Genomic DNA, 27146 nt, shown 5'->3' on the forward strand with positions numbered 1-27146 from the left:
ATAGTTTAGAAACGCATTAATCTGGAGAAAACCATGTTAAAATTATACATGATAACTCTAACGCTACTATAAGAAAAATAAAATCAGCTTCAATAATAAATCAACTGAAGCAAAACATTAACTTGCTGATGTTAATTTGTTTACTTTGAAACTCTGTGCAGATGGTATGAGTTTGTTTTTTTTTCTATTTAAGACACTATTTGATGTTTAAAATTTAATATTTGTACCTGAAGGAACTAATTACCCGTGGGTCGAGACTTCACAATCTCTTCTTAATAAATAATGTTACATTTAACATTGTTTTATTTTATATTTTAATTGCTTTTTACAGTGAAACCCTCTACAGTACTATACACTGTATTAACAGTTGGGGTTACAGTCTTGCGTTCATTTCTATAATTTTTTTACTAAATTATTGAAAATTTAGACAAACAGTTATTTTAAAGTATCACTTTGAATGAATAATATCGCATATATACAACAACTGGGAGTTACCTTGATTTCCCCTTCTTCAAGAAGTATCAGGCAGTAATCTGGAGGACCCAATGCTAAGAACAGTAACGCATTACTACGACGAGTTTTGAACCGTATAAAGACATTGGTATTGCTGTTGGCATCTTGAAATGGCACTGAAGCATAGCTGTCTCCAAAAAACGAAGCTAAATCATGAAAAGACGAAATCAAAATGAATTGTTTCAACCTACAATTGATAAATATTATATATTAGATTCACTCTTGAAACCCCAAATATTAAACCGACAAACTATCTTCAACGCAACATGTGATATTTATTATAAAAACAATTCGTGGCCACACGACTTTTTGTGGTGCTATTTTTTCTAAAAAATGTTTCTAATGGGAAAGCGAGCTACAACAACTGACAATTTTCAGATGAAACAAAAAGTCTCAACTTCTGGATAAGTTAAATACTGTACCGAAAGTTATACTATTTTTTAACAGGATGTGCAATAACACCAGACACGCTAAAATGCAATGGATGCATTCGACAAGTACAAGCAAAGAGATTGAGGGAAAATGATATATATATATATATATTTATATTTTTAGAGGAACGTATTTAAAACAGCTTACATTATTATTGTTCCTTATAAGCACCCCGCTGGGACAGCGCTAAGTCTACAAATTTACAACGTTAAAATCATGGGTTCAATTCCCCTCGGCGAACACAGCAGACAGCCCGATGTGGCTTTGCTATAAAGAAACACATACACACGCGCGTAATTTGTAAAGTTATAGAGAATTGGCAGAATTCTCTGATACCAACATGTTAATTCTTGTTGTTAATACAATTTTTTTAAGAAAATAAATTTGTTTTCATAATACGGTTTTAGCGCTTCATTAAAAAATAAACAGTCCATAGCTTTTCTAATAATCTGACTAAAATTTAGAACCATGATAGTTATAATAATATCAGTTTTCATGAACATCAATTCGCTAGCACATAAAAATAATAAAATCGGAATTGTATTCATTTTTATTTTTAGTGATTTGCATTTTGTAACATAGATGGCAAGCTAATCGCAAATCAAGATTCACTGATTACCTTTTCAAGTTATCAGATAATCCTCAATTTTCTATTTTCAATTCAGTTGTTTTCTAACGTTTATATTTCATTTATTGTTAGTAAGCAATCCACAACAATGATTGAGTTTTCTTAGCAGTTGAGTTATATCTAAGAGATCTAGGTTAATGAAATAAATATTTACATCATCTGCTATTATTAGCGCTTTTTATTTTTCTTGCAATAATTTTCTGTGTGTATGCACTTTCGTCGAAAGAAAATATTGCATTTGATGTGTAGGAAAAGGATTATTAACCTTAAACATCTGTTGAATTTCTTGTTCAACTTCCACGACTGTGTCACGAAATAAAATCTTCTAAATTCTAAATTAAAATTACACCAGTTCTTGAATAAAAGTAACAAAAACATTTCTAAGTTCTGAATAACCTACCTCTAAATTTTTACTGTAATTTCACTATACATACTTAGAGAAAAAGAAGAACAAGCTGGTAGTTTTGTGTTTCTATTAATATATTTTTATTGTGTGACATAGAAATCAGGCCAAACAATGAAAAGTGCATTATAACATGTGAACAAAAACTTGCAAGAAACGAATGTTTTTTAGACCTGCGGAGCTTCACATCAGAAAGAAAAATAACATTCCGTAGCCTTAATAAAAAAATTCACTAAAAATTGACACAAGCGGTCACTAGCACCAGATAAAGTTTACTTCAAGCTTTTGGAATATAAGTTTATTAAAAATATCAATATTTAAAGAAATGTTGTTACTTCTTCTTACTTGTTCAAAAATTTCTGCTTGCAAAATTTATATCAGTAAAAGTAAAGTGTTCTTATTTATTAGTGGCTCGGATGGGTTTGCTTTTGTTCACCAAGTAGTTCAATATTTGGAGTTATGGTTATTACCTGTAAGCGCAAATCATCTTCAAAATGTAGACTGTTTCTAAATTTGGCCGTTGTAGCTGTATACAATGAAAATGTTTGCTCACAGAAATATATGTTGTTGGAAAACACATCAAAATTTTCAAAGCTTTGCTACTTATTGTAGGGTATTCCATGGCCATTTGATTCCAAAATTGTGTAAGTTCTTCCTGCTGAAATTTTGTTTTTAGGGTATTTGTTTTTGTTTTTGAATTTCGCACAAAGCTACTCGAGGGCTATCTGTGCTAGCCGTCCCTAATTTAGCAGTGTAAGACTAGAGGGAAGGCAGCTAGTCATCACCACCCACCGCCAACTCTTGGGCTACTCTTTTACCAACGAAGAGTGGGATTGATCGTATATTATAACGCCCCCACGGCTGAAAGGGCGAGCATGTTTGGCGCAACGAGGATGCGAACCCGCGACTCTCAGATTACGAGTCGCACGCCTTAACGCGCTTGGCCATGCTTTTAGGGTGTAATCAGTTGAAATTTGCATAAGCTGTTCATTCTGTTTCAAAGACAAATTGTTGGTATTTGCAGAGTCAACAAAGGGATTTCGAATCCACAGTGATTTTTTTAAATGAGGAGGGAAGTACTTCCCAGTAGCTCTACACAAGTCAGATATCTACTGTAAGGCTGAAACTTTTGTATTTTCATTTAAGGAAATTTCATTCATAAGTAAAAAAAAAAAAAAACACTGAGATTTCCGAAGCAATCAAGTTCTTTCATAAGTATACATTCACCCCAAAGTTTTAGCTTACCTTGAAGCTCTTCCATTTTACTCTGAGCTTTGAAATACGTTACTCAGGTACCCTGCACTGTTGCATTCACTTCATTTAGATAGGGAAAAACGTCCGAATAGTAAACCACTTATTAACATTCTAAAATTTCTTCGCGGAGCCCCAAATAACTATGGCGGAGCTCCGCGGAGCATAATTTTTCAAAAGATACGAGAGTTTTAGCGCGTGAACAAGAAATACAACTTAGATATAAGCATTTTAGCGTATCAACAAGACAAAATACCTAATAAGGAACGTTTTAGTTTATAAACAAAAACTGCACAAAAACGAGGGTTTTAGTGTATGAAAAACTTACACAAATACAAGTTTTATTTTATAAATCTACTCTGAATTTAATTAAACTTAGAACAGAACAACAGAGGTACTTATGCAATAAACAATACTGAGTTTAATAGTTTTGGATTAAAGTAAAATTACCACTATTACCAATTAATCATTCAAAAAACACTCATCGTATTTTACTGCAATGATTTTGTACACAAACATCATCTATCTCGAATATCTACTTCAGATTTCACGTAAAAGTCGACATTTCAGGCTCCACAATGAGGCTTTTTTTTTTCTTATAGTTTCTGTTCACAAATGATGTAAAAAAAGTGATTTTCAATTACGTTATGTATTATATTAACACTAGATAGTTAGTTAGTTATCACCATTAGATTCCATCGAGGAACATAGGGCCGCAATCGCTTGCGCATACTTCAACAAGTATTTAAGTGAGTAGGTTGTTAGCCTACTGCACCGAGCCGTCCCTAATTTAGCAGTGGAAGACTAGAAGGAAGGCAGCTAGTCATCACCACCCACCGCCAACTCTTGGGCTACTCTTTTACCAACAAATAGTGGGATTGACCGTCACATTATAACGTCTCCCACGGCTGAATTGACGAGCATGTTTGGTGTGACGGGGATTCGAACCCGCGACCCTCATATTATGAGTCGCACGCCTTAACACACTTGGCCATGCTATTAATCTAAACCTATAAGGATTTTCATGAAATAGAAGAGTGTACAATACTAGTATTCTAACTACATTATATCTATCATATCCATTGTGACAAACAGCAATTTTGTTTTGTTTTTAATTGTAATAGCATAGAAGCTAGAATATACATCGACCTTTGTTGTAAAATTCACTTTATGTACTTAGTTAAATAAAAACTCGGAATTAAAAAAAGAATCACCTTTTAAAAGTTAAATTTGAAACGTACATTTTTAACAATGGTTTTTCAGTTTACAGACTATCCTCTAGGACAGGGGTCACCAAACTACGGCCCTCGAGGTCATTTTGTCCGGCCCGCCAGTAGCTAGCCGCTTGGAATTAAAAAGTGACATTTCATCAAATGTCCGACTGTCATAAGAAAATAAATCACACCGATGGTCGCTTTAACCTGGCAAACACAGGACATTATGATAAAAAGAAACAAGGCTGTCTGTCACGCGCATTTTTAACCAATAGGAAAATTCTTCTTTCATATTTGCTGCCCGTTTATTCATATCGAGGCACATATCTATGAAAGCATTGGGATTTCGAAAACAAGTACACACTTAACCCTCGTCCTATCGACTCGTCTTGTAAATTCAGCGGGCTAGGGTTACCGCTTCAGCAAGTTCATTTCTCTTAGTAGTCGGGTTATGCGCTTTTCGTAACTCGTTCTTAGGTAAGTGCCGTGGCAAACGTACCTTTCAATATATTTTGTTTGTGCGTTCTTGGACCAGTACAATACTTTTCTCACAGCGTTCTGCGTTTTTCATTTTCAGATCCTGTTGTTTTCTTCACCCATCGTTATGGCTGCTTTTAAAAGAAGAAAAGTGGATTCTGAGTGTTGTGCTTTCAATGGGGAGAAAAGTACGTCTTTGTGGAAACAAAAACCAGAAAGCTACTTGTGTGATATGCACCGAAAGTGTTGCCGTTTTGAAACAGTACAATCTTCGGCGTCACTATGAAACAAAACATCTATCAACATATTTGAAATTTTCAGGAAAGTTCCGTTCTGAGAAATTTGAATCCATGAAACGTGTTTTTGAATCTCAAAAGAATCTCTTCAAGAGAAAGTTTGCTGAAAATGAATCTGTCACTCGTACAAGTTACAAAATAGTGCATAGGATGGCAGAGCGAGGAAAACCTTTTACTGACGGCAACTTCATCAAAGAGTATGTGATGGAAGCAGCAAATGAGCTGTGTCCTGAAAAAGCCAATTTCTTTGAAAGTATCAGCCTTTAAACAACTTCAGTTGTACGGAGAGCAGAAGAACTAGGAGAGAACATCGCATTACAGATACGCCAAAAAGCTAGAAACTTCCTATGGTATTCTCTGGCACTGGATGAGTCTACTGATCTCTCGAGTACGTCACAACTTCTCGTGTTCATTCGTGGAGTTAATTTGGACTTTCAGATCACGGAAGAGTTGGCATTAGTTTGCAGCATGCACGGAAGAACAACTGGAAGTGCATAAAACTTTGCAAGACTTTAACCTTCAGTGGAATCAGCTTAGAGGTGAAACAGTTGGTGGAGGAAAAAAGGGTCTGGTGGGGCTGATCAGGAAACAGTTGGAAGATCTTCAACTCCCAAGCGCTCTGTTCATATACTGCATCGTACATCAGCAAGCACTCTGTGGGAAAGACTTTGATATTTCTTGCGTATTGAAATCAGTAATTTCTGCAGTGAACTTCATTCGGGGTCATGCACTTAATCATCGCCAGTTCAAGGCATTTCTTGAAGAAATTGATTCGGATTTCTGTGACTTGCCTTATCACACGGCGGTGAGGTGGCTCAGCTGCGGTAAAGTCTTGTCTCGTTTTTATAAGCTGAGAAGAGAAATAGATATATTACTTATCGAGAAATATAGAGCCGATCCACTTCTGTCGGATCCAACTTGGTTGTTAAAGTTGTCATTTTTGGGTGACATCACATCCCACATGAATGAATTGAACTTGAAACTTCAGAAGAAGAATAACCTTGTCTGTGATCTCTATAGAATCATTAAAGGATTTCGGAGAAAACTGTCATTGTTTAAAGCACATTTGGAAAGAGGAAACCTCTATCATTTTCAGTGTTTCAATGAGTTTCATGCTGGAATCACAGAAGATGTCAACCTGAACTTTCAGAAAAAGATTATTGGTGATTTAAATAAGCATTTTTAGAGAGATTTTCGGATCTCGACAGATTCGAAAGTGACATTCTCCTCTTTCAGAATCCTTTTGATTGTGTCATTGATGACGTGCCAGTGGAACTTCAGCTGGAGGTCATCGATTTGCAAGGAAATGACTTGTTGAAAGCAAAACACAGAGAGGGACAACTTATTGAATTTTACAGCTGCATACCTGAAGATGATTTTCCAAAGCTGAAGCAGTTCGCATCTGGTATGGCATCAGTGTTTGGAACAACTTATGTCTGTGAACAAGCATTTTCAAAAATGAAGTATATGAAGTCGGTACATCAATCAAGGTTGACTGATGAACACTTGAAAGCAATTTTAATGATTGGATGCAGCAATTCAAAACCGAACATTGAAGATATTTTGAAAGCCAAACGCCAATTTCATAAATCTCACTAACTTTTTTGCGGCTTAGTAAAATTCAGATATTCAGTCAATATGTGTGATGTGACAATTGTTTTTGCTAATGTCACCTTCTTTGATAACCTTTTGGTAAATAAAAATGTTGGTTGTATTTCTGTTTGTTTTTTTATTATATGTGTGTATTGCATGCTACTCCCACATGGCTGATGTGACATTCAAAACTTAGTGTTGAGTCTTGTACAGAGAGCTTTCGTTCTAGCTTATGAGTATTGAACACAATGATCATGCGGCCCGCAGCTCTCATTCCCCAAGTAATTTGGCCCCCTGTGAAAAAAGTTTGGTGACCCCTGCTCTAGGATGATCAAAACACACAGTTTCCTTTGATAGATAAGAAAATATCGGTTAATAAAAACAATAAGTTTGAGATATTAACTATCGTAACAGACGAATCTTGAAATCGTTAACCAAATACGAATTTTTGTTAAATTCATTTTCTATCCGAATTCTGATGGAAAATTAAAGATTATACTAATATAATACACTTGAATGATATATGTAAAGTTTTAAGTGGTTTTACCAATTTTGTATGATGTAATTGGAGTTGAAATGTGTGTTCACAACGTAAGATCACACTTCATAACTACACGTGCTTATACTAAACGTACAAGTTGAACAATAATTTACTGATATACTACAGTAAAGGTTTTCATTCCCACCTGTATTTCGATTTCAACCACAGTAACCGTTTTTAGTTGTTTGAATCTACAAGTTAAGTACAGCTATAGTTTGTGTTTTGGTTTTAATATAAAAATATTCGAACTCTGACAACAGTTTCATTACTGCAACACTGTAAACACAACAGTAGAACAATCACATTATTACAATGCTCTAAACCAATAACATTGTTACAAAGATCCAGAATTATGCCATCTTTATGGTTTGGTTTTATTTGTTTTGAATTTCGTGCAAAACTGCACGAGGGCTATCTGCATTACCCATCCCTGATTTAATAATGAAAGACCAAAGGAAATGCAGCTGGTCAAACCGCCCGCCAACTGCTCTTGGACTACTCTTTTAGAATTGACTTTAGAATTTTGTGATTGAATGTCATAACATAACGTCCCTACGGCTGAAACAGTGAGCATATTCGGTGGGATTCGAACTTGCGATCCTCAAATTGCAAGTAGAGCGCCCTAATTATATGGCCATGCCGGGATCACCATTTCTAGGAAAGGAAAACTTTGCTGTTACGGTTAAAACATAAAATTATACCAAAAATTCGCATTTGTTTATCGAAGAAAAGTTATAATACAATTGCAGATATTGTAATTAATTTTGAATTGTTTAAACAAGTATGAATCTTGTTTAACGTCACGTTGTTAACAGTATTCCTACCATATTATATAAACGTTAAGGTTACAAAGTCAAGGAATTACGTCTGACTCATAATAGTTTTTCTTATTTTATTTATCAACACATAACTGTTTTTACCCATAAATGAATGATTAATTCACTTCATATATTTTGTCAAAATAGTGAAAGATAAAAACCACTTTTTAGCAACAGATTTTTTATACCTTCTATTTCTTTATGAAAATAACGTTAATTGCTAGTAATATCATAATTTGTATAAAATAAGGTGTTTATAAAGCTATCCTTATATTTAACACACGTATAAGACTGTCAACCTAACTATACAACCCTGAAGTAATTAACCACTTAAGTTGAAATAAAAAAATTTCTAGGCAAACCAGACAAGCGTAGTTGTTTTGTAAAGAGAAGATTGTGAAAGTTGTAAAATATGGTTTTCATCTTATCATTACTTGAAAATGTTTTTAAAACGTAAAATGAGCTTTGATGTCTCAAAACTGTCATTTTCTGTAGTCTTTAATATATGTTTAGTGATTCATGATAGAATATATATATATATAAATATACCCAAAAATGATGTTTATGATCAAAACAATCTTCTAATGATAGAGATTTGTTTCGGCCATCAACACTACGTATCTAAAATACAAATAGAAATGAAGTAAAATTCAAAAAATAGTTTTTATTTCACAATCAATATAAACATCTATTTTCTATACCGAACAGAAAAGAACTATAAACATTTAATTACATAATGATCTAAGAAAAGTTTTATACGATTTAAAAAGAGAAACAGATAGAAGCTTATAACAAAAAATAGAGTTTTTAACTATCAGTGTTATTTAACAATGTTATTTATCTACATTACCACACTTGACATTCTATATCTAAACAAACACTTTTCTGATTTTTGGTTCACTTTTCAACTTATACATTATCAATTTAGTTAAACTTTGCCCAGGCAAACTCGTATATATCACAAGTTAGCATCTAAAGTCTTAAATAACAGCCTTTCAAAAACAAAATAATAATAATAAATATCAAATATTAGATGCGGGTTATTGTGCGAAGAATGCCAAAAAAAACAACCGAAAAGCAAACCAACCCGAATTCTTTTCTCTTTTTAACGTCTATTTTCTGTATTTTATGTTGCAAATTTCTAAAGGTTAAAACAGCACGTAAATAACCCAGCAATATTCAAAACTTACGCTTTTCCTGTTACCATGGGTGCATAAAAGGTTTTATAACATGTCGATTACACTTCCATAGAGAAAGGAGATGACACATATACAAGACTTTCTCTTTTTTCCCCTTACTTACAAAAGCATTATATTGTAAATGCCGTGTATAACGTGAATAATTACATGTGCTTGGAAGAAAAAATAGGTCTAATTAACTTACACTGTTAATTCTTTATCTTTAGCCAACCTTGCAGAAAGACTTTTTTTTTTTTTGCATAATCGCCAGAAACTTCTAGTTCAACAGCTGTAGTTTGTTAGTTTTGTCGGAACGAAGACTAGTAGCAAACATCGGACACCCCTCTAGTCTAAATATAACATCACCGAAGCATGTAACATAATTCCGAACCATGGCCTTCCGGAGTGCTTGGTTTCACAAGGGTAATCATAACCTTGAATATTTTCTTACCGAACATCGCTGGTGCTGTTGTGGTTGTAAACTGTGTGATTTGAATTGCAGTAGGAAGCAAAATCTATTTTACTCTTTAATATATTGATAGCTAACTACTATTGGAATGCGTTTAATCACTCAAGTTTATAACAACTTTCCAAAATAGGTGATAAAATAAACTCGCAAATTAAAACACGGTTTCCTTAACTAAATATGTCTCGTCTTTCTAGCCATTTAGTTATAATAACACAAACAAAAGAAAACGTTAGTAACAACTGGCGCTTCTTCGTATTTCAGTGTGTTTTAGAGATAAAATAAACATGTTTACATCTTATCTTTAGTTATGTATTTGATTTATTCACTGCTTTCGAAAAGTAAGATTAAATTGTTCTTTTCAATTAACACTATTACATAAAAGTAACGGAAATGTGTAACTTATTTATTTTATTTAAGTCATATATACATATTTAAAAATGCCTCAAACTTTATTATGCTTTCTTCCTTAATGAAAATTAATTTGTTTTGAAAACTTACATGATCAGACAGAAACTACAAATTAGTCCTAAGTATAATAATTTTTGAATGTGAAATAACTGTTAAATCTATTTAAGTTTCAACATATGTGTAAAAACGAGATGTTTACGACTCAAAAAATATTATAAATGTCTACATATGTATTTAAAGATTAAATATGCGAATAAACACACGTAATGTTTTAAAGTATTTTTTATTTCTTTATTCAGCTACTGGAAAATAATTTTATCCACGGTGGGAGTCGTACAAGAAATTTTAGTGATACAGGCCTATCAGCTTACCATGTCTTTATAAACTATTCTAAGTAACTTGTTTTAGAATTAAAATCGTCAATGCTCATGTGTATGAACTTCAAGATACGTATATAAGAATTATACGATCAATGAATAAATGTAAATTCAGATTATTTCTTCGCTTTTTTGCAATAAATTTTACGTTTTATCCATGTTTCTTTTAGACTTAAAATACTGGTCATCGCTAGGACATTGTCACGAAGTTATCAAATTGGTTTTACTTCATTAACAAAAAATCTGATAGTTTAATCCAGTTAGCCGATATTTTACTAATTTCGTTTTCAAGTTTTGGCTTTTAGGATACTTTATATCTATTCGTGAATAGAACAGCCCCATTACAAAACCTACCATTTTTGAGGGAATCAATTTTATTCCTTGACCGTAAACTTCAGTGCTATTTAAAAGAAACAAAACTAAATTCGCCAATAAAATATTTAAAACAGTCTTAACAAATTTATTGTTTTACAATCATTTTAGTACCTAGGCTTGTTTCTGTATAGTTTTCTTTTTTGCCTGTGACATATATTCTTAACTGTGTATTACACAAGTCCTGACTGTTCTTGAAAGTTGTAGAACGTTCGTGTGGGTAAAAATCAACAATACTCGTGTGACACAAGCGCGCGAAAACAGTGCTGAAATTTCTACAAACTCGCGTGATTACTATAAAAGCGGCTAGCCAAGAGACAGAAGAAGTAGGATATTATTGGATAGTTACATGTACAGTCAGTAAGCTATTGGCCTCGGAAGCTATAATTATTATTAATGTCTATTAATCGGAAAACTACAGAATTTGACTAGGAACGTGATAGATTTTGAACATTTCAAACCGTCAACTTCAGTGAATTATTTCGGACATTATTATTTCTATGAAGACATTAGATATCTTCGCTGGAAAGAGTCAGCTTGTACCTGGTGTGAGGCTAGCCAAGAAAGGCGTCATTAGATTAAGCGAGGTGCAACGATATCAACTTCGAATTGATTTGCTCGTCATGGGCTTAAATCGTCAATAAAATATTCAGTTCCAGACGTATATAAAACTCAGTATTGTTTGTAAGTTTGTAAAACTGTTGTAACAACTATTAATAATAATCGTTATTATAAATTGTATTTTTGTTTGTTTGTTTTTTAATTTCGCACAAAGCTACTCGAGGGCTATCTGTGTCGTCCCTAATTTAGCAGTGTAATATGGAAGGCAGCTAGTCATCACTACCCACTGACAACTCTTGAATTACTCTTTTGCCAACGAATAGTGGGATTGACTGTCACATTATAACGCCCCCACAAATGAGAGGGTGAGCATGTTTGGTACGACGGGGATTCGAACCCGCGACCCTCAGATTACAAGTCGAACGCCTTAATTCACCTGGCCATGACAGGCCAGATTTTTGTTTGTATATTAAAATATACTTGTGTTAAAAAAGAAATTGTGTGTATTAATTTTGGCAAATTTGATGCATATTAACAGTTAATTAACTTCTAAATTTAAACTCCCGTTACTTTAAATGGTAATACGCTGACATACGTAATATACAAAGTTAGCTGGTAAACTGAAATAAGTGGTTGTAGAATATGCGACATGTTTTCCATTCCGCTTATCCGCATGGTAGCCGCTAGATGTATGATATGTCACCATAAAACTATCAGTCAGGATTAAGCTAGCCTCTACTCTGTGTTTGTTAACCTAACGAACACATAAATATACCTTTTTATACCTAGGATTCTGACTAACGAGATGAAGTGTAGAGTTATCTCGTGTCATGATATCTCTGGGAATGATCTGTTACCTTATTACAGAGTGATGTAGTATGTCATGCACTGGACATAGATAGATAGGCAGTAAGCGATATTTGCAAGGCTAAATGGTTCATACGGGAATGTTGATGTCCATGAATAGATGCCATGTGACTGACAAGCAGCTTGCCATGAAGGCAAACACTTGTGGCTCATTTTTAAACAACAGCAATACTTGAAACATTGAACTTACTGGAACTCTTTAGTTTGTGTGTATTTTTAGTTGTTGTATTTTTAAAGTTTAGAAAAACTGATCATAATGGAACGTGCAATGTATAGTCGAAAACTCGAATCTCGGAGACAACCGTACCGATCATCACCAATCATAACTGGATACTATTTATATAACTAGGCAGTATTTTTGTAGCTGAACAATATATAAAGCAATTAAAACTTCCATAGAAAATGATGTTTTTTACATCTAACCGATAAAGTGACCAACTAAAAGGAATAACTTTCAAGTATAAAATAACAAAAAGCAAACTTAAAAAATGATCTGTTTTCTTCAGCGAAAATCTCATGAGTTGCAACAGAAAACCAAGACAATTATATTGATAACTGTACCTACAAAGAAATGCTTTAGTAAAATCTATACTGCTACATAATGCTGTGAAGATAACTCATTTTAAGACCAAAATTTCAATAATATCCCGTTTATAGCGGATAGTGAACATTGTTGAATGTCAAGTATGAGTACATTGTTGTAAAACATCAGACTATTTTAGAAAAGGCCTCGGGCCCAATAGATAACCTTCAACAGGAACAAGCAGTTACACCTGCCCGGAGGGCGGGTATTTCTGATAGTCCAAGTGATAGTAATTTTTTAAGTATTTACAGAAAGATTGTAGCTATTAGCTACGATAACAAGTAAATATTTTAAACCTTTAGTATGTAGTTAACGTTGTATGTTTTGAAACTAGATAAAAACATGTCACAAAATATTATGAGAAAAAGATGACCCACTTCGATATTTCTGACTGTGAACATACTGAACGTGTTCAGAACCGCGTGTGTTTCTCGTATAGCAAAGCCACAAAGGGCTATCTGCTCAGTCCACCGAGAGGAATCGAACCGCTGCTTTTAGCGTTGTAAATCCGGAGATATACCGCTGTACTAGCGTGGGGCCGTTCAGAACCCTTACATTCAAGTATTTTAAACAAACACCATGACAAAATAATAGTTAAATGTTTTTAAGAACATGAAACCACTTGAGAAGAAAATAGCATTAAGGTAAATGAAAGATAATAGTTTCGTATTATATAGCACTAGAATACCTTGAGAATACAAATCACAAGAACAGGTTAAGTTAATTTAAAACAGCTATGATAGAAACTCCAATAAATACACATTCCCGTAGTCCTGTATGTTTGTGTCATGAAGTGTACATGAAAGAAACACCACTTAAACTTCTTGTTTGGTTGTTTGTTTGTTTGTTTTTGAATTTCGCACAAAGCTACTCGAGGGCTATCTGTGCTAGCCGTCCATAATTTAGCAGCGTAAGACTAGAGGGAAGGCAGCTAGTCATCACCACCCACCGCCAACTCTTGGGCTACTCTTTTACCAACGAATAGTGGGATTTACCGTCACATTATAACGCCCCCACGACTGAAAGGGCAAGCATGTTTAGCGCGACTGGGATGCGAACCCGCGATCCTCAGATTACGAGTCGTACGCCTTAACACGCTTGGTCATGCCGGGCCCCCTTAAACTTCTGTCCTCCCCACCAGCGGCAAAGCTGTAGAAACCAAGTTTCGATACCTGTGGAAGGCAGTGTACAGATAGCCCATTGTGTTAATTTGTGTTTAACTGCACACAATCGGTCTTAAACCTTTGAAAGCATACTTAATAGCTGTAGCAACACGGTAACTAAATGTTATATGGTACTGGGGTTTACCTGAAACAAGTGTAGATACTTAAACTAAATTCGAAAAGTACATTCGAATGGGTATTTCTATTGCATATCTACGACATTTTAGACATATCAATCTGTAAAACAACCCGTTCAACTGTTAATAAACAGTCGTTAGTCGACGTGGGCGAAAGTCATTTAGTTTTCTCTGTTTGCTTATTATTTAACCCGTGTTCTTTACTTAATGTCCAAAGATAATCCACGAAGACCACGCTTAATATTTTGTGAAAGTCATATTTGAATTTTGCAGTTCCTAAGACATCCAACATGTGGATGTGTGCGAGTCGAAAGCTAGGCTTAATTGTGTTTGCATATGTCTGTTGATGAGCAAGATAAATTCGTATTATTTTTTAATATTCTGTGGCATTATAAGATTGATAATACCAAAAATGAAACAATTAAAGGAATTGTCACATTAACTCGATCATACCAGAAGAGCAAAAATTAAAATTAAAATTTTTGAAGTAACGCGATAGAAACCTTGATTCTGATGTAAAATATTTTAAAATTAAACTTTTGTCAACTTTGACGTGTCTGCTTCTTCTTTCCATTATTCACACTATCGTGGGATGTAATATGACGAGTAGATCATCTCGTCATACATTTGTTTACACCGTTTGTGCAATATATTTAGCACCACTAATTTAAAGAACCTAAAGGTTTTTTCACATAAACTATATTCCTTAAAAAATGATATTTTGTGTGAAAGTGCTAAGTATCAAGTATTATTATTATTCACTTACATGAAAACTGGTTCTAAATTGATCAAATCCGATAAATTTTTGTCAACGCCTGAGTCAAGAGTCTGGCATGGCCAAGTGGTTAAGGCACTCGACTCGTAAATTAAGGGTCGCAGGCTCGAATCCCCGTCACATCAAGCATACTCGTCCTTTCAGCCGTTAGGGTGTTATAAGTGGAGGTCAATCCCACTATTCGTTGGTAAAAGAGTAATCCAAGAGTTGGCAGTGGGTGGTGATGACTAGTTGCCTTCCCTCTCACACTGCTAAATTAGGGACGGAACAGATAGTCCTCGAGTAGCTTTGTGCGAAATTTAAACCAAATCAAACCTGAGTCAAGCAATATAGAGTTGAATTTTTTAAACGCCCTTTAAAATTTTAACTATCGTCATAAAACTGCAAATAAAAATTCTTTTGTATGATGTAATTGGCTGAGCTTATATAATATAGTGGTTAGCGCAGTTGATTGTGAGTCTGAGGGTTCCTGATTCACTTCCTATTGCTGCAAAAATCCTCTCTGAATTTAGAACTTGACAGTATTTGACAAAATTTAATTTTTTATTAGATTAGTCAAAAACTGGGCAGTGAGAGGTGTTGACTATTTTCCTTTCCCTTAGTCCACCTGTTTAAAATTAAAGAAGGATAGCGCAGATGATTCGTGTATGGTAAACAACAAATTATAACCTAAATAGACAAATACATATTTATGACTTCTCGTGTGAGTACTATTTTATATAACTAATACATTGTTTAATCATATAGCAACTGTAATGCATCATTAGATTATTATTTTTGCTGATTCAAATTGCTTACTGAAATGAGCCATTCCTTCTAAATTTAATCTACCTAATGGTATGACTGACAAGACGGGTATAATATTTTACATAAAATACAATATGCTCACAAATACGTAGTTTATGTGTTTCCTTTCCAAGATCAATAAAACATTTTGAGATGATTTAACCAGAGAAACCAAGATTGTTGTATTTTCAGTATTAAAATCTGTGTTCAATTAATACTGAAAAACAGCAACTTTGATAACTAGTCAGCTGTAACTGATAAAAAAGATTTTACTTTCCATTGTGCCCCAAAAACGTCGGTTTTGTGTTTTTACTCCCCATACGTATACACGTCTGAAGGAAAGAAGTTCCTTAATTATAGAATATATACACGTGACTTATATATTCCTGTGCACATATTTGTTGTTATCCATCAACTATGATTAATGTACAAAAATAACAGTGAGTCGTTAAGTCTTCATACCATGTTGTTAAAAATGTCACTAACAAGATATCTTGGTATTAAAAAAGAAGAGGACGAAAAGCCTGCAAGATTAAAATGTGAAAAATAAATTTTACAAAAACTAAATAATAGAATGAAGAGAATATCCACCTTTTTCTGAATATACATTGTGCCTCTGTAATTTATGACCTTAAACCTGAATGAAAGCATTTTTACTAATGCAGTCATCTAATTGAATAAAAAGTAGAAAGATCAATTACGTTTTATCTGATCTCGAGCGGCGCAACCAGTTCCACATACAACAGGGTCGTTACACAAAGTAAAAGAGGCTTATGTAAGATCGGCTAGGTCATAGATGGTTGTGTATTGTGCTAAAAGGGTAATTACTTGATATAACCGACTGTGCCACTAATGAGCTTTAGAATAACATTTAGTAATTTGAGTGTTAAACAGATTTCATAAATCCAACATTAAATGGGTTGCATAACGTTAGGTATGGGTCATTTGATGGTATATGAAGTTAGCAGGTTAGGAAGAAGATAGTGTGACTAGGTACCATTGTTGGCATACTGGTAACTTACATGCTTCGTTCCCAGATTAGTCCTGACATTTTTACTGTACCACACTAACTCTGCTAAAATTATGAATTAAAGAATATGCCAGTGTCTTTCAAGGAAGATTAAATCGTGTTACGATATTGTACTGAAACACAAGACGCGTAAATAAAGGAACATTCAGTGTTTTCAATGGAAACATAAAATTCAAATAAAAAAGTTTAGAATAACATCATTCTTCAAAACCACAACTAAAGTCAACTTGGAGCAGCACTCTCAGTCACAAGTGAAAACTTTAGTTACAAAAGAAACCATTTGATTAAAAAAACTGCAATATAAAATAGTCATATAATAATCCATATTCTAGTACCAATGTTTATTTCATGGGAAGAGTGGCTGAACTAGATTGAATCACAGTAACCTCGTTTCACTATGTATCTGTCAAATCCCCAATTGTAGTTAGAACTAACTATTTTACCTGTGGTTGCTCAACTTTGTTAAATAACAATTGCCATCTGCATGGAATGCCCATTGGAAATTACTTGTTTATTTTCACTATTTAATATAAACTTTATGAAAGCAATAGGAATGGTTATCTCAATGACCAAACTGAATAAAAACAATAAACCTTTAGGAGGCCCGGCATAGCTAGGTCGGTTAAGGCGTTCGATTCGTAATCCGATGGTCGCGGGTTCGAATTCCAGTCGCGCTAAACATGCTCGCCCTTTTAGCAGTGGGGCGTTATAATGTGAGGTCAATCCCACTATTCGTTGGTAAAGGAGTAGTCCAAGAGGTGGTGGTGGGTAGTGATGACTAACTGACTAACTGGTGATAACTAACTCTGCTAAATTAGGAACGGCTAGCGCAGATAGCCTTTGAGTAACTTTGCGCGAAATTTAAAAAACAAACAAACAATCAAAGCTTCAAGAATTTAGTTTAAGGTCTAAAAGACTTGTTTCAGTTTGATATTTGGTAGCGTAGCCTCTGCTATTTTGTTTTAATCGTGACAGTGGCACCATTACGCATCTGCCCATAACTCTAATCTAATATATACTAATAACTGATAGTTTCATAAGTAACAACATAGAGGAGAACTGTGCACAATATACAATACGGAAAATAAAATGTTTATGAAATGATGTCAGTCGCTTTCCTGGCCATTGTTTTAACATAAGGTATCTAATTAGCCATTACGCTTATCAATTAAGTAGTGATTTTATACAGTCTAGTCTCATTTGTTACATTGAAGTGTTTAAAGTGTTCCAAATTACTTGTAAACAGTATTATATTGTGAGAAACAAACTTCTCAAGAACAGTTCATGTGCTAAGATGCCCAATGAAGTGCAGTATTTTTACAAAAGGCACCAAACTTCTTGCTTAATAGGATGGAAAGGGCATATGAAGCAATTTGTTTTCTACATGTGTCGTGCATCACCGTGCAACCAGATAATATTGAAACATTTTAATCCTATTTTCTCTCAGAAAATTGATGAATGAGGTGATTCTGAAAGTCTGATATGAACAGGAATTATTATTTGTGGCTGTGTCAATATCTACATTCTGGAAATTGGTAGTATGCTTACGCCTAATAAATATTTATTGAATATTGCCATATCATTTGCTGTTTAGTAATAACATGGGAAGGCATCAGTATCAATAGATGAACAGATCTTAATGTACTTCCCATATATTATAAGTGAAACTGGACCAAATTTTGTCTTCATGCAAAATAATGCCCAATGTTCAGTCTTCCCAAATGAACGATAGTGGCCCAAACAACAAGAACAATAGCGATAAATAACTGGCCAGTACTTATTTGCGATTTAAATCTCATAGCATGCCTCTTTAACTTTTTTTTAAATGCCGTGTACCTCAAAGCCACGAAATGTCACAAAGATTGGCATAGAACTGAGTGAGGAATGAGACAAGGATCTTTATAATGTCATCTGTCCACTGATTAAAGTATACCACACAGATGCAGAAACGTTTTCAATGCCTTTGGTCCATACTTGTTACTGTTGCCCCTTTAAACAAGTTGAACCTGTCATATCATAAATGTTATTGTTCTGAATTGGAAAATGCTCATGTTTTTTTGTCATTGTATCTATCAAAATATTGCCAATGAAACTGAATAAGTAACTCTTTTCAATGAATAAGAGGTGCTACTAAATTGAAGTTTTCTTATCTACTTGGTAGAAAAACAGTTTAATAACAAAAGTTTCATATTTTATTTTTGGAGTAATTTCTTTGTTTTTCTCTCTAATTAGGACCTTATACTTTTTAATGTCATTCTTTGTTTTCATCAAAAACAGTTTACATCAAACAGCACTTTTCGGTACTTGTTGTACATCAAACAAGTTTATATTATTGATTCCTTGGCACTACTTAGTACGTCCTTATGACATTCAACCACGCATTTCGCTTGATATTGTAAAGTGGACTCAGAATTTACCAACGTTGTTGAAATGGTATTACATTCAATGAAGTCATCGCAGCGTGGAGACTGGAAATAATTACGAAGTTTACTTCACTAACAAAGTTTGTTAGAGTAAAATACATGTAGTAAGAGTAGAAAGCAACTATAGACACAATACATTTTACAGTTCGGTTTAATTATATAAACGTTTCAAGCAACTACAGATATAATACGTTCTTACTTTTGTTTAAATTATAAAAATGCTTTAAACAACTACAAACAAAAACATTTTATCTTTCGGTGTAACCAGAGGAACGTTTAAACAACTACAGACACAACAGGCTTTTACATTTGGTTTAATAATAAAACCTAGTTTAAGCAACTACTTTGGGATTAAAAATAAAAGCATTTTAAGTAATTATAGAGACAGTACAGTTGTTTCATTGGCTTTATTACACAAAAGTGTTTAAGTAACTACAGACACAAAATGTTTTTATTTTTGTTTTAGTTATACAAGCGATTTTAAACAACTACATATACATTACATTCAGTTGTAATTACACAAACGTTTTCAAGTACCAACAGAAACAGTACGTTTTTAATTTTAGTTTCACTATACAAATGTTCTTAAGTAACTACAGATACAAAATGTTTTTATTTTATTTTACAAAGTTTTAAAACAACTACAAACACAACACGTTTTTAGTTTTGGTGTAATTACAAAAACGTTTTCAAGCAATTACAAATATAACACACGTTTATGTTTGATCTAAGTATCGAAAGTTTTAAAACAGGCATAGCTTCATTACGCTTTCAGGGAAGTAATAAAATGGTTCCCTTTTAGTACATTCACTATGAACTAATACAAGTATTTAAAGCAATGCTAGAGAAAGGTGTTTTAGTTATAGAAATTTCTTAGTATGGAAAACGAAGATCAAAGCATTTCCAGATATTTCTCCAGTCTTACTGAGACGTTCTTAGAAGAGTAAACGATGAACAACAAATCATAAACGGAGTCAAACGAAAAAGAGTTTAGAATCAGGATTGGAAGTTTCAACCTGAATAATACGTTACGCACACATGTTCAAGGAAGCGAAGCCAGAGATTCCCATGTTCATGTATATCCGCCCCTAACAATTGATCAGAAAGAGTGTAGTTAGTGTGCAGTGTTCTTCGCCTCAAGGGTTTTATCCTTATTTTTTTATATTTAAATAATGGGATTGTCTTTAACGTTTATAACATACCCGTAACTAAAAGTGCAGAGCGTGCACAGAGTCTCAAACTTAGACATCTTGTAGCCACAATCCAGTCTGTAAACAAGCAAAATTTGTTAAGTCTCTTTTTAAAAATGTCCCCTCCCTCAGTAGCAGAGCGTTATGGTGCGGAATTACAACGATGGAAACCGGGTTTCGATACCCGTGGTGGAGAAAACACAGCTCATTGTGTTGTGTAGCTTCATTCATACAAACAAACAAACTCTTTAGGAAAAAAGTATTTTCGTATTACCAAATTAAAAAAAGACAGTCCAAATGTTCACTCGACAGGAAGTTCGGTTTGGTTTGAATTTCGCGCAAAGCTACACTAGGGCTATCTGCACTAGTCATCCCTAATTTTGTAGCGTAGGACTAGACTAGAGGGAAGGCAGCTTGTCATGACCACCTTGCGTTGTTGAATACGTTCATTGTTTATTCACTTCATCATGCTTGTCCGTGGTTGTTAAAGAGAATGAAGTGATAATCATTAACATTCACAATGATGTGCTTTAAAGAAAATTCCGTTGTTTTAAATCAATTCACTTTTTTTAATATATTTATGAGAAGATATTCTTAGATATGAATAAAAGGTTGTTGTTGTTTTTGAATTTCGCGCAAAATTACACGAGGTTTATCTGTGCTAGCCGTCCCTAATTTAGTAGTCTAAGACTAGAGGGTAGGCAGCTAGTCATCACCACCTACCACCAACTTTTGGGCTACTCTTTCACCAAAGAATAGTGGTACTGAAAGTCACATTATAACCACCCTCCCCCACGGCTGAAAGGGCGAGCATATATGGTGTCAGGAATAAAAGAAAAAAATGAAAAAGAACTTAACGACAGACGTAAGACCATATTGGATACTAAAAAAAAACACTAGCTTTGGCATAACGATTCTTACTATTCTCGTGAAAAAAATATGTTTAACAGAAGTTTAAAGAGTTTCAAAAACTGGTAATATCGTTTACAGTAGTAAACTACTGTTTAAGTTTCATGGCCTAGAATTACAAAAATTATGTCGTTGTAGTAAAAACAGATTTAGTACAGATATAATACAGATTATCAGGGAAAGAATAAGAAAAAAACAACAATTAAAAATAAGATAGTTATTACCTACACATAGAGGAGCATGACTTATTTTGGATACTTGTCGCCTAGAACTGACAGTAAGATATACAGCTGCTATAAACAAAACCATTATGTAATTTATTACGCACAAATACGCATACATTAATTCATACAGCTTTTGAACATTTTGCATTCAAGCTTCTACACTTACTTACAAACTTGCGAATTAGATACCTGAGACTTACTAATGACATACTTGTTAACGGTTTACTTATAGCTAAGCCTATTTTCATACTTTACCAAACTACTGATTAAGTGGTTAGACAGATCTTGATGAATGTTTAATTCTGTATGATGATAATAATATCAAAAGCTCTGGTTTCCCTTTTCTTTTCATGGCACATGTTTCATTATGTGTGACGTAGAATTCATAGAATGTCAACTGATTGTAAAATTGAATGTAGCTGATGCAACTAATAAGTATATCTTGTTGGGATCAGCGTAAAAATTTGTTTTCTCTGAAATGAACTATAACAAACTCCCCCTACAGAAACATTGTCTAAGACAGAGAGAACATATTTCTTAATTTTTTTTGTTGAGAAAACATTAAGTGTATATGCACTTCCAAAGTTCACGTGCCATTTATATTGAACAAAATGGTTTTATAAAGTTAAACAATAGTGTTAGTTTACGTCAGTTGCAGTAGATTTGTACCTAATTACAACTCAACTAAGCAAATCTTATCAGATTTCTTTTTATTGCAATCTGGTAACCCAACTGTTAGTTTTACACGTAACTTAGGGTAACATCAACTAAGTAATTAACAAAAATGGTGGTACTATGGTCAGGACTTTTTTACTGCAGAATTTAAAGTTCACTAACAGTACTAAGCAAAAGTATTAGAACAAAGTCAAAAATTACACTTCAGGCTTCTTTGAAAGAACAGTGGAAGGTAGAACACAGGTGAAACATCTACATTTTATTAATATTTATATTTAGTACAATAGAAATAACCTCAGTGGAAGTACTTGAGTTCAGCAAACAGTTAATATTTTGTGTGCCCTTTTTTGCTTTAATAACTGCAGACAGTCTTTTAGGCATTGTAGCAATATATTTTAATCAAAATTCTTTGAAATGTTACTCCAAATGTCTTTAATACACTCGTATAAGATTTTTTCGAAATATCGTTTGATTTGTCAAGTTTTAGATCTATAAAATCAGAGATTTGTTCAATTGGGTTGAGATCAGGGCTCTGCGGGGGTTATTACGTCATTTGAATGACTACAGCAGCATCTTCTTAGCTAATAATACGTAAATCACTGGTTATACCATGAGGGATCAATATCTGATGATAATGACGCTGGTCCATTATTTCTTTTATTTTGCAAATATATCTTGTCATCTCAGCATTAAAACACCCCAAAGCCACCATACCTCCTCCCTCATGCTTCATGGTAGGTGCTATGCCTTAAGGTCAGTATCTTCCTCCAGACGGACAACCTACGCTTCGAATCAAGTATTTCAGACTTGGACTCATCTATCCATAAAACCCTTTTCCAACAATCAACAGTCCATTTTTGTATTTTAAAGCAAATTTTAATCTTTTGAAACATTTGGAAATCAAAGTAAAGTTGCTGTTTTTTAACTGCTATACAACCAAAAACTCCATTCTCCTGATATCTTGATACTGTAGATCTTAACACTTTTCTGTCATTTGGTACATGATCGTTTATCTTATGCTCGAGATCAATGGCAGTCTTCCTTCTGTCCCAAAGGCAGCAAAAACGAAGATACTTAACAAAAGTACAATAAAGTTTAGGTGTTTTTCTTCTTCATTTCATATTTATTTATTTCAGCCTCACCATCTATAGTATACTTGACAATGTTTGAGGAACATTTAAAGTCTGAAACAGTTTGTTAGAGAGTCCAACCAGATTCAAGTAAAGCATTTATCTGAACTCCCTGTTCTACTGGCAATTTTCTACGTTTTTTTTAAGCTATGGTATGACAACAAACCATAATATGTACTGTTAAAAACTGTTTTTATCAAGGTTTATTTGTGGAGTGCTATTAAATCGATTTCTTCTAACATACACCAACACCATATACTAGTTTATTGCTAGCTTCTTTCTATATAGTTGGGGTATCATGACAGTTATTTCAGACCATAAATTTGATCAGTTTGTTCATTCAAGCAGAACTCTTATACAAGTATTTGAAAATTATAAAAAAAAGATAAGTTATTTCATCCTTGCTCATTCAGTTGTCAATATGGATCAGTGAAACATTACCATACTGTTGAAATTTACAATCTTTAATAACATGGAAGAATTAGTCCCATAAAATGGAAAGAATGATAAAATATTCTTTTGTTCTAACACTTATATAAGTACTGTACTGCTCTTTTTCTCTCTCTTCTTCTTTCCTAAATCTCAAGTGAAAACTTCATCAGAATGGAAAGGTCTCGCTTCCAAGATGAAAGAAGTCTCCTAGGTGTAGTGTATAGTCAGTTAATCTATGTAAAAATAACAGTTAGATCATTCTGCCTGAAAACTATGTCAAAACTTGAGATATCCCAAGCCACTGAGCAGATTCGTTTCTTGGATAATTTGATATTGGAAAAAGGTAATTAAGATTTGCTATAATATTTTGGGAGTAGGTGAGCTGCAGCTATGCAAGAAAACAGTCCAAAATTAGTGAAACAAAACTCAAAAACATTCAATGCACAAGCACATTTAGAGGAAAATCATTTTACTCTTATACACAAAAAATATTTCGTAAAATTCTATAAACTCAATATCACGCATTTCTCAGGGGTGCTGCAGTAATGGAACCCATACAGAAATAAAGACATCATTGCTCTCACCCACGGGTGAGAGGGTGGGCATGTTTAGTGTGACGAGGATTCGAACCCGCTACTCACACATTGCGAATCGGGCTCCCTAACTACTTGGCCATGCTTGGCAGTATGTAAAAGTAAACGTACAGCTAGCAAAGTACCTGATAATACTGGTAAAAGATTGTGCAAATAATTTTGGAGAACAGTGTGGGGAACTCAATAATCAGTAACAATTTGGAAGAATCGTTCATATGTTTAACGAATATCTGAGTCTGACAAATGTAATTCATTACCACGCAGATACGCGTTATTCACGTCTTATGAAACATTTATTTAGAAGTAGTGTAGTGCAATCCTTGGAAGGTGCTTGTTTGTCTTTTATGGTAAGTATGAAGAAGAAGAAGGAGACGACACTAAGGTTCTTAGTTACTTTTAAGAAAGCGAATGTAGTAATGTTTGTCAATACAGTTCTATTAACAAGGAATCATCGTAAGGAACCTGATGATTTACTAAACTAGGCCTTATCATAGCTATGGTAAAGTAGAACGAAGCAACACTTGAAATGACGTGTATGAATTCATAATCATGGCGTTCAACTTGGGTACAATGCGACACAATTTTGGGTGGCAAATGAAATTTTCATTGATTAGTTTACATTAGAAGATATGCCTCTTCTATGTGTGTGTTATACTGATGTTTGGCCACGCATTTGATGTTCCGCTCAGAAACTGGGGACAGTGCTTCAGACAATGAAGAAAGAAATTCTGAAGTAGAACTTATGTAAGTTTGTAGTTATGCACATGCAAGTTAAATATTCTTGGCAGAGATGAACTGACCACTCGTTACAAATATTTCAACAGTAAAGGTCTAGGTCAACCTTTAACCAAGTTTTCTTAAAAATAAAACGTATAGATATGCTGTTATAACGTGCTGCCACCAGAGTGAGTTATATGTAACTAATAATCACAATACACAATGACTAAAGACACCAATAAATTGACACCAATGTCAACAGCAAAAGCGCGACTTCAATATCTTGTTTAGAATAAATCTGATCTAATGTAAATATTTTGATTCTCTGTGGTTATAAAGTAGTAATTTTTGCGAATTGCATTTTAAAATAAAGCAAAATAATAAACAGTTGCACGTGCCGTAAATGAAACATAGTTTGAGTTCATTGACTGTTTTTAGTATACTATTGTTTATAATGAGGATTTAGGGTAAGGTGTTTCCTCCCACGCTGGTATTGTACCAATGATATGTATTTCTGCCATAGTCTTGACCCAAAAAGTACGTCATCGTCTCACATTAATAACTGCGTCGTTTTCTGTGCCATTTTCCTGGAGAGTCTGTACCACGAGCCTCCAGTCCAACGTTCCCGATTCCTCCAATGAACATTTAAATGAATATTTAAGTAAGTAGAATGGACTTACTAAAAGCAATATTTATTTTAAATTGCAGTTGTTATGAGTTACATGATGGCCGTTTGACAACAGCTTGAGGAACCGTTTTATCCAATCTCATGGGTAAAACGGATCTATATCCAAAGATATGCACTTTTTTCAATATCTGAAAAGTCTGCGTTCAGTTTTGTTTTAAACAGAAATTACATTGATAATAAAACAGTTATCGTTTTGAAAAATGTTGCTTTTCCAAGACATTCATCTTAATTGTGCAAAATTCTATTCAAAGTTAAGGTGGTCGGTCGTATTACTCCACTTTCCCTATTACCAAAAACTACTTGTTTCTTCAAAAAGTTCTTTATTTGAATGGATTACGTATCTGTACCTTCTTAGTGTGTAAAACTAGAATCATGTATCTACACTTTATTAACATATAAAACTAAGACCAAATATCTGTACCTAATTAGTAATACAACAAACAGCAGTGGGTCGCTGATTAACGAATACTGTAACTTTTATACTTACCATAACGACTATAATAAATGACTAATGTCCATAGAATGAGACATAGATTAAAAAAACAACACTAGCAGGTATGACGCACCCATGATTTCATTTTTTGGTTTTTGTTCTACAACATTAACAAGAATAGCAGCACATTAACATGCTTTCATTATCTTACAAGCCTTGACCTAATACAAGACACCATCCATCTGTGAAAACACACATAACAACTGTGGCATTGTACTTTAGAGGCAGTAGAGGTAATACCAATGACAGTAACTTCAAGAGAAAAAGCCTAAAAGCCCGAATTAGATTAAGTACTCCTTGCTTTCCAGCAAGATAAAGTGTGCCCTCCTCAGATCAACAAATACAGCATGGATTCACATTACTTCTAGCACTTATAACAACGGTTGAAAGTAGTGCAAAATGGTGTGCTATACACTTTAATTCAAATTATCATGTTATGTGACTTCTGATGCGGCAGTAATTTAAAGGTTTCTGATTCAGTAGATTCTTTGGACTTTGTATATGCAAGAATTGGAAAGCCAAAGGGATTGTCTCAAATAAAAGGATCTTAAATCTGCAATTCCAACAAAATATTGAGAAGTAATGCAAATATTCCACTGTTGGTTCTTGTTAGAAGAAAACAACCAAATATTAGAAGGTTATAGGCTTTCCATTTCAAAACATATACCTTGTTATCTGGTCCCCGCTCAGAGACTGTTAAAAAATAATTGATATACATTAATTTTTATTAGCTACTGAATTAATTAGGTCATTAGTTATACTTAGGCTGTTAAATTAGCTCAGTTATTGGATGAAAGTTA

The 27146-nt window shown here is 33.7% G+C and overlaps 1 protein-coding gene across 2 annotated transcripts in view; it reads right to left on the reverse strand.

The window, feature by feature from the left end:
* The window catches only part of LOC143249249 (chondroitin sulfate proteoglycan 4-like), a 92806-nt gene that overhangs the window by 16428 nt on the left and 49232 nt on the right, over window positions 1–27146 (reverse strand). For both annotated transcript variants that reach the window (XM_076498763.1, XM_076498762.1), the window contains one exon: window positions 496–659. In XM_076498763.1, the coding sequence (XP_076354878.1) occupies window positions 496–659 (164 nt within the window). The remainder of the gene's footprint in view (window positions 1–495; window positions 660–27146) is intronic.

The sequence above is a fragment of the Tachypleus tridentatus genome, chromosome 4 (genome assembly GCF_004210375.1).
Source record: "Tachypleus tridentatus isolate NWPU-2018 chromosome 4, ASM421037v1, whole genome shotgun sequence".
NCBI classification, from domain to species: domain Eukaryota; kingdom Metazoa; phylum Arthropoda; class Merostomata; order Xiphosura; family Limulidae; genus Tachypleus; species Tachypleus tridentatus.